Genomic DNA, 7,500 nt, shown 5'->3' with positions numbered 1-7,500 from the left:
GGCAGAGACAGCTAGAGACTCTCCTGTGCGACTGATCAAATCAGCGAAAAACTTCAAGGAACACATTCGTTGATGTCCGTATTTTATCAGTCAAACCGTTTTCTTTATGTACAACTGATTTCTACTGGTTTTTATTACTCAGGTTTTCTACAAAAGGCTTGTAATGAGTCTTAACTTGAAGTTCATCCTTCGCCGTCGTCCTTCCTCCACAAATGGCCTCACGTACGGTCCCTTCTTGAAATCTTTTGTCAGTGTTAACGACATTTTTGCTCCGGCTGAGCTCGTTTACTAGGGCCCCGCCCACACGTATCCGAATATTTTTGAATCCGTGCACTCTGAATGACTTCATATAAAAAGCCATTTAAGGCCCGTTTTAAAGGTGGCATTTCACAAGTCATTTGCCGAATCTAATGCAAATGATTAAAATCTATCGTTTCGGCTCAATTGCATTAGATTCGGCACATGTGAAATGCGAGGTTTGAAACGGCCTTAAGGGTTCTGGAACGTGACTATTTATAAATAGTAAATAAATGAGAACAAACAGTGGCAAAAAAGACTTCAAACAGTGTTTTCTACTTGCAAAATAGAAACAAAGAACAATAGGAATTAAAGCCCCAGTAATCTTGCGAAAAAGTTGGAAAACATGTCTTGGTTCGTATTGCTCTCGTACCCAGATCTCCCAAGGTCATACGGAAGGGAGATCTGGTAAAGTTCGATTTCGAGCATGCTCAGTGCCAGCGAGGGGATTTTCTATCACTGCGCATGTTTGTACTCTCTGTTGTGATTTTGGGGGATTTTGTGGAATAAACATGGATTTCGAGAGTATTAGTGACGAGATTCTTTTTGGTAGAGGACAGGGAAACCTTAAACTTAAGCAGAAACAGAAAGAAGCGCCACAGGGCGATTGTTTTTGAACGGTCGAGATTGTTTAATTGTCGGAGCAATTGCAGAATCAGTGAAACGAACGCTTAGGCTTAATCAATAAACGAGTGCTAGTTTCTTCACACGATCTTGTACAAAGTGTAGTTAGCCAAACTGTAAATTGAAAGCTAAAATGTTAAAGACGGTTTAGGCCTAATCACTGAAACGAACGCTTAGGCTTAATCTTTCAGTATACGAGTGCTATTTTCTTCACAAAATCTTGTGAAAAGTGTAGTTAACCAAACCGTAAATTGAAAGCGTAAATGTTAAAGAGTACTTAGACCTAATCACTGCAACAAGCGCTATTTTATTGACACGATCTCGTGAAAAATGTAGTTAATCTAACCGTAAAATTCACAACTGATCTCCACTTAATTCGCGAGTCACGCTTTAAGGACGTTCGCGCGAAAATTTTTCAACATTGATTTTTTTCCACTGTAAGATGATGAGTTAGTTATGTCAGAAATGTAAAAAAAATGGGGGGTCACCGACTTCGTTTTGGAGAGAACATGCCCGGAAAAACACCCAAAATGTGACAAAATCGGGCTTCGTTAGCGAATAAGGCCAGTGCCTGTAAACCCAAATATATTGCAATTAAATATTTGAAGTGAAATATTCTCTGCCAAATATTGTTTAAGTGGACTTATTAAGTGAATTTAGTCAACTGGTGAGGTTCCTTAAAGATCAAGTTCGCGTTTAGCGACCACAGTTTCACGCGCCTTGCAGCCGCAAGATGGCAGGATTCGATGTCCCGTGAGCAGAAATCTTGAAATTTTTTTAACTTCCCACATTGATTTTTTGTTCATGTTTGGACAACGTGGAGATAATTGTAAATAAAATCCGTTTCTGGAAAGAAAAATAGGGGTCACCGAACGTCCAAGACCGTTAAATCAAGGCAAAGCTATAGCAATGGCCTTTTGCCCTATCATTTCTTATTTTAGTACTTAGCGCGCGCGCTCGTGTATGACGTGGCGTGTGCATTTGCGTGCGCAGTAAGGATGCGCACAAACAAATGGCGCGAACGTCCTTAAGAACGAGAAATACTGTTTTGAATAAATTACATACTTGAACTTGAATTTATTTGTTTCTGCGTACCGCGTAGCCAGCTACGCAGAACTTTATTCGAGTAGCAGGGTACGTGGGGCTTTCGTCGGTACCATTTACACAAACGTCGCAATTTTTAAAATGATTTTCCTCAACTGTAAAGCTTTTCCGGCGTCGGAAAAAAACAAAACTTTCCTCCGCACAACTGTCATTTATTCAAAACAGCACATGCACTTGCTGAAACTAAACCTTCACTTTACCTTCACTGAAGTGGTCCACGAAATAAGCAAATCAGAGCGTAGATTGCATTGCCGCAACCTTTTTTTAGTAGCCAATGAAAAAGGGTGTGTTGTCGAACTTTGCCAGATCTCACATTTCCAGTGACAGAGTGAGATCTGAGTACGAAATTAGGTTCGTATGGGATTTTAGTCAATTTACTTATGTATACAGCAGTGCTCACAGTGCATATCAAACGACTATTTTATGAAATACTTGTGTCATGGTGACGAAAACTTTGTCACACAGAAACCATGTCTGCGTTACTATTCCCAGCAATGCAACGCTTCGGAAGCTCCGTCAGCGGCTGATTCTTTGTCACGCAATTTTTTCAATTTCTCTATCCAGCGGTCGTGAATTATTTGATATTCTGATATTATGTCATCGAGTTTGTTGCGACTGCTGTTGTCGCCAGGATGAATTTTAACTTCGTCATCGTTTATTGAGTAAGTCCCTGTCGGAGCAAACTGCATTCGCCGGTTTCCTGAAAGAGAGAAGCGAAATCATTATAATTCTGCGAGCTCCGTTCGCCTTTCCATTTAGTACAAAGCTGTGATAATTTTTAAACCATAGGCAGCCCACGTTCGCGTCACTAGAGAGCGTGTAATAATTAATTACTAGTGGGAAGATGCCCTTTGAGTGCAAGCTGTATTGGGTTACAGGCAGCCGTTGAGAATTTAAACGCGTTATAAGACTTTGTATGGGAAATAAAATACCGTTGATTATGAAGCCTAATAAAACAACGCTCAATCTAACGTTCATTCAATAAAATGAATAAAACTGACTCACCTCTGATGTATTTTTGTACGTTTTGGTGCTTATTTTACCGTTTCGGGAATTCCGTGTTTTCACTGCCTAAGACGAAGGCAAGGCAGCACGCTAAGATTTCGACCGTAAGCTCGCCTAATCAGCTCAGAGGCGGTTTGCGCCTCGAAAATCCATCCCAGTCGCGATTTTTTCACGCAAAGCTAAAGCCCCATCATTTGCAAACCTCGGTGAATGTTTCATTGTCAAAAATACCCGCGCACTTGACTGGAAATGAGCATTTTCTGCTTCCGATTCCACTATAGCTGATTTTTTTGACAGCTGATGACCTTGTAAATGGTCACGGAGCTTGGGTCCGAGGTCAAATTAACTCCACCCGATTGGGTACAGTCATTTCATGTACAACACTTACCCCATCCCCACAGCGGCTTCTCGAACAGCTCCATTGTTACGAGCGGCGCTGTGGGGATGGGGTAAGGGTTGTTCATGAAATGCCTGTACATCATCGGGAGGAGTTAATTTGAGCTCGGACCCAAGCTCCGTGACCATTTACAAGATCATCAGCTATCTCGGGATCGGAAGCAGAAAATGCTCATTTCCAGCCAAGTTAATTGACCGTTGTTTTAGGCTTCATAATCAATGGTATTTTATTAACCATGCAAATTCTTATGACGCATTTAAATTCTCAACGGCTGCCTGTAACCCAATACCGTTTGCACTCAAAGGTCATCTTCCCACTAGTAATTAATTATCACACGCTTTCTAGTGACGCGAACTTGGGCTGCCTATGTTTAAACTAGCAATTTGCAGCAGGTCTAAAACAGGGTCACTTTTCACGGGTCAGTAATTGCAGGTCACTGTTTTTCTCCGGGTACTCCGGTTTTCCCCTTTACCCAAAATTCAACATTTGATTTGCGATGATTTGTAAATTTCAAATAGAAAATATCCTGCAAAGGTTGGTCAAGACAACGTGAACATAGGCGTTAATGCTTGCAATATTTCGGCTGGCCAACACCAGCCTTCTTCAGGTTTATTGAATGGATAAACCTGAAGAAGAAGGCTGGTGTTGGCCAGCCGAAATATTGCAAGCAACAACGCCTATGTTCACGTTGTCTTGACCAACCTTTGCAGGATATTTTCTATTTTAAAGTTTTTTATGGTGTGGTCACGATCTATTTTGATCCAACGTAGAGCAAGTTTTGATCGTACACGGTTTTTGCAGTGGTTTAATCCTTAAAGAGTTGTAAATTTCAATTTACAGTGTCCCCCAATTAGTGCTTCAGCGCGAAAGGTTAAAAAACTTATTTATAAATAAAATTCCTTTTCTTTCCTTTCCTTCAAAAATATCTAGCCTGTGTACATCCGCCTCCTCCTCTCGCAAAAAATCGAGGAGAGATTTTTTTGCGAGGGGAGGAGGGAGATGTACACAGGTTAAAAATGTATGGATACGTGTGGACGCGGCCAAAGAGATTTCTAGCTTCTTTTTCTACGATTTCTCGTGCATTCTGAATGAGTGAATATAAAAAGCCATTTAACGGTTCTGGAACGTGACTATCATATAAATAGTAAATGACAGCAGAAATTGATTCAAGAAAGACTTCAAACAGCGTTTCTACTTGTGAAATAGAAACAAAGAACAATAGAAATTAAAACCTCAGTAATCTTGCGAAAAAAGTTGGAAAACATGTTTTGGTTCGTACAGGATGATAGTCAATTTACGTATGTATACCAGAGTGCTTGCAGTGCATATCAAACGACTACTTTATGAAGTACTTGTGCCACACAGAAACCATGTCTGCGTTACCATTATCAGCAACGCAACGCTTTGAAGCTCCGTCAGCGGCTGATTCTTTGTCACGCAATTTCTTCAATCCTTCTATCCAGCGGTCGTGAAACAGTTGATATTCTGCTATCATGTCATCGAGTTTTTCGCGACTGCTGTTGTGGCATGGATGAATTTTAACTTTGTCATCGTTTATTGAGTACGTCCCTGTCGGAGCAACTGACTGCATTCGCTGGTTTCCTGAAAGAGAGATGCGAAATAATTATAATTCTGCAAGCTCCGTACACCTCTGCATTTAGTACCAAACTGTGACTTATTCACAAGTAAGATGAATCAGACTTCAGGAATGAAGATCGAAGGCAGCACAATTGCAAATAAAGCGGGATACTTTTTAACATGAAACTAGCAATTTCCGGCGGGTCTAAAACAAGGGTCACTTTTCACGGGTCACTCATTGCAGTTTACTGTTCTACCTTTTTGAAAGTAACCCCAAACCCTCAATTTGGCTAACCCAGGCCTAAAAACCAACTTCAGGCCTAGAATTAGCCAAATTGAGGGTTTTGGGTTATTTAGAAAAAGGTGAAAACAATGGCCTGCAACGAATGACCCGTGAAAAGTGACCTGTGTTTTAGACGCTGGCAGCAATTTTTAAAAGAAATTAAGTGAATTGCTGCGTGAATAGAATCAGTTACTGTAACGATGGAAATGTCGTTTATTTATTAAAAAATATAACTGATCACTATATTGTGGAAAGTACGTGTCTGTAGGAATAAACAAATTACCAATCGTCAAATTTCCCAATAATAAGAAAAGATACTGTTACTTCAGACCTAGATGCAAAGTTAACACAAAACTGCGGTGAATGAAATGAGATTTATTTCAGTATCTATGGTGGGGAAAACTTCGAATGCTCCTTTGCAGAATTTGAACCTACGAAGGTAAAGGTAAAGTCGCGCTCGAGCAAACCGTAGGGCCCATACAGCCGGAGCTTATCCCGGTTTTATCGTAGCATGAAGCAAGTAGGAGAATCCCCCCCACCTCCCCTCACCCTAGGATGGGATGCTAGTCCATCGCTGGTTACCCACCAGCAGTATATTGCCTGTACCATTAATACATCTGGGCCGGGTTGCTCGAAGCACAGTTAGCGCTAACCTCTTAACCAACGGTTAGCGCTAACCAGGCTTCCAGCAACCAACCCCTGGGTGATAGAGAAACAATGGGGAGGAAAGTCTCTTGTCTAAGGAAACGACACGATGGCAGAGTTAGGCCTCGACCTTCCGATTACCAGTTCGGATGCTCTACCCCTGAGCTATAGGAGACTCGTAAGTTGCAAAGCTGTAGGATCGACTCCTGCAAAGGAGCACTCGGGGTTTTCTGAGTATCCCCGAGTTTCAGCTTCTACGGGTCTCCTATAGCTCAGTGATAAAGCATCCGAACCAATAATCGCAAGGTCGTAGGTTCGACTCCTGCAAAAGAGCACTTGGTTTTTTTCCGATTATCCCCGAGTCACGATCGATAATTAAATCATTTCATGTAGAACTACTTACTTAGTTTAGGGCGTCTGCAAAAAAATTCCCACAAAATGCCAACTAAAAAGAATGCCACGGCCAAGCCCAGAATAACATATACAACCAGGTCAAAAATCTCTTCTTGATAAAATAGTCCTTCTGCTGCCTCTAACTGTTGATTTTTATCGTCAGCTGGGTTCTGAAAATAACATGGAAATAAATGCTGCAGTGTGTGATTGGGATGTTTTCGGATTTTTTTATTGATTGTCAGAGAGGAAACGACTATGCCACAACAGCATTAGAGCGGTTTTCGATTGAGTGTTATTGGCTTCAAAACGTCGCGTTGCATTCTCAGCCAATCACAGGTGAAAGCAAACAAGGCGCGAGTCTCGTGACTTGCTCGCTCGTCCTTTCCCGCGCTTTCCCTCGCTTTAGCGCAGGCTACATGTACGATTGGCTAACTGCGGTGTCAGCATATTTTGTGATTGGCTGAAGAGATAACTTAAGATTACGTTTAACAGCACTGAATTACTGGTTTATTAAATCATTGTTAATAGACCTAATCGGCTAACTCAATGTTGCACCTAATTCAAATCTCCCGGGATTAAGATTCTTTGTGTATTGTATTTGCATGATAATGTAGCACATGATTCATATTTAAATGATATGGAAATACCTGGAACAAAACGTTATATTCCCAAAGGGTTTGAATTGGGTACAACATTGAGTTAGCCGATTAGGTGTATATATGGAGATGGTTCTGAAACTCGACGAGTTTCTTTGTTTTATATTTTTGTTCGCTGTCTTTGCCCTGACCATCCACAAACCACCATTTTTCTAAAAGAGCAGGCAATCAAAAGTCTCTATTAATTTATTTAAACTTAGTTGTGTACCGAGGGCAAAAGATTGTTTATTACACAAAACATGAGAATTTTATTCCAGAAAGCTCATTTGTAGAAATCTATACCCTTTATTTTCACATGTGAAAAAAGCCTACACAGCCAATCAGAATGGCGTGCAGCTCTTTCACGTGTTGAAGCATAACCAATCAACGATTGCGTAAAGGCCTTTCCAAGCCACTCGTGCATCTCGTGCAAATCGTACTTTGTTATTGAATCAGACAGTGACTACATTTTTAGTTCAGCTCTTTATTTCCTTGATGTACATGTACCGCGATATTTTCCATTGCTATTAAATTTGCAT

General features: G+C 40.9%; 2 protein-coding genes across 2 annotated transcripts in view; both read right to left on the bottom strand.

The window, feature by feature from the left end:
- The window catches only part of LOC137996603 (uncharacterized), a 171,460-nt gene that overhangs the window by 156,802 nt on the left and 7,158 nt on the right, over positions 1-7,500 (bottom strand). The window lies entirely within an intron of this gene.
- Positions 4,764-7,500, bottom strand: part of LOC137994129 (uncharacterized) — a 6,481-nt gene continuing 3,744 nt past the window's right edge. The window contains exons 3-4 of the mRNA XM_068839802.1: positions 6,337-6,496; positions 4,764-5,029 (exon numbers count right to left, since the gene is read on the bottom strand). Coding sequence (XP_068695903.1) covers positions 4,764-5,029; positions 6,337-6,496 — 426 coding nt within the window. The remainder of the gene's footprint in view (positions 5,030-6,336; positions 6,497-7,500) is intronic.

The sequence above is a fragment of the Montipora foliosa genome, chromosome 3 (assembly GCF_036669935.1).
Source record: "Montipora foliosa isolate CH-2021 chromosome 3, ASM3666993v2, whole genome shotgun sequence".
Taxonomy (NCBI): domain Eukaryota; kingdom Metazoa; phylum Cnidaria; class Anthozoa; order Scleractinia; family Acroporidae; genus Montipora; species Montipora foliosa.
The sequence above is the reverse complement of the archived record's forward strand: the minus strand, read 5'-3'. Positions and strand labels throughout refer to the sequence as shown.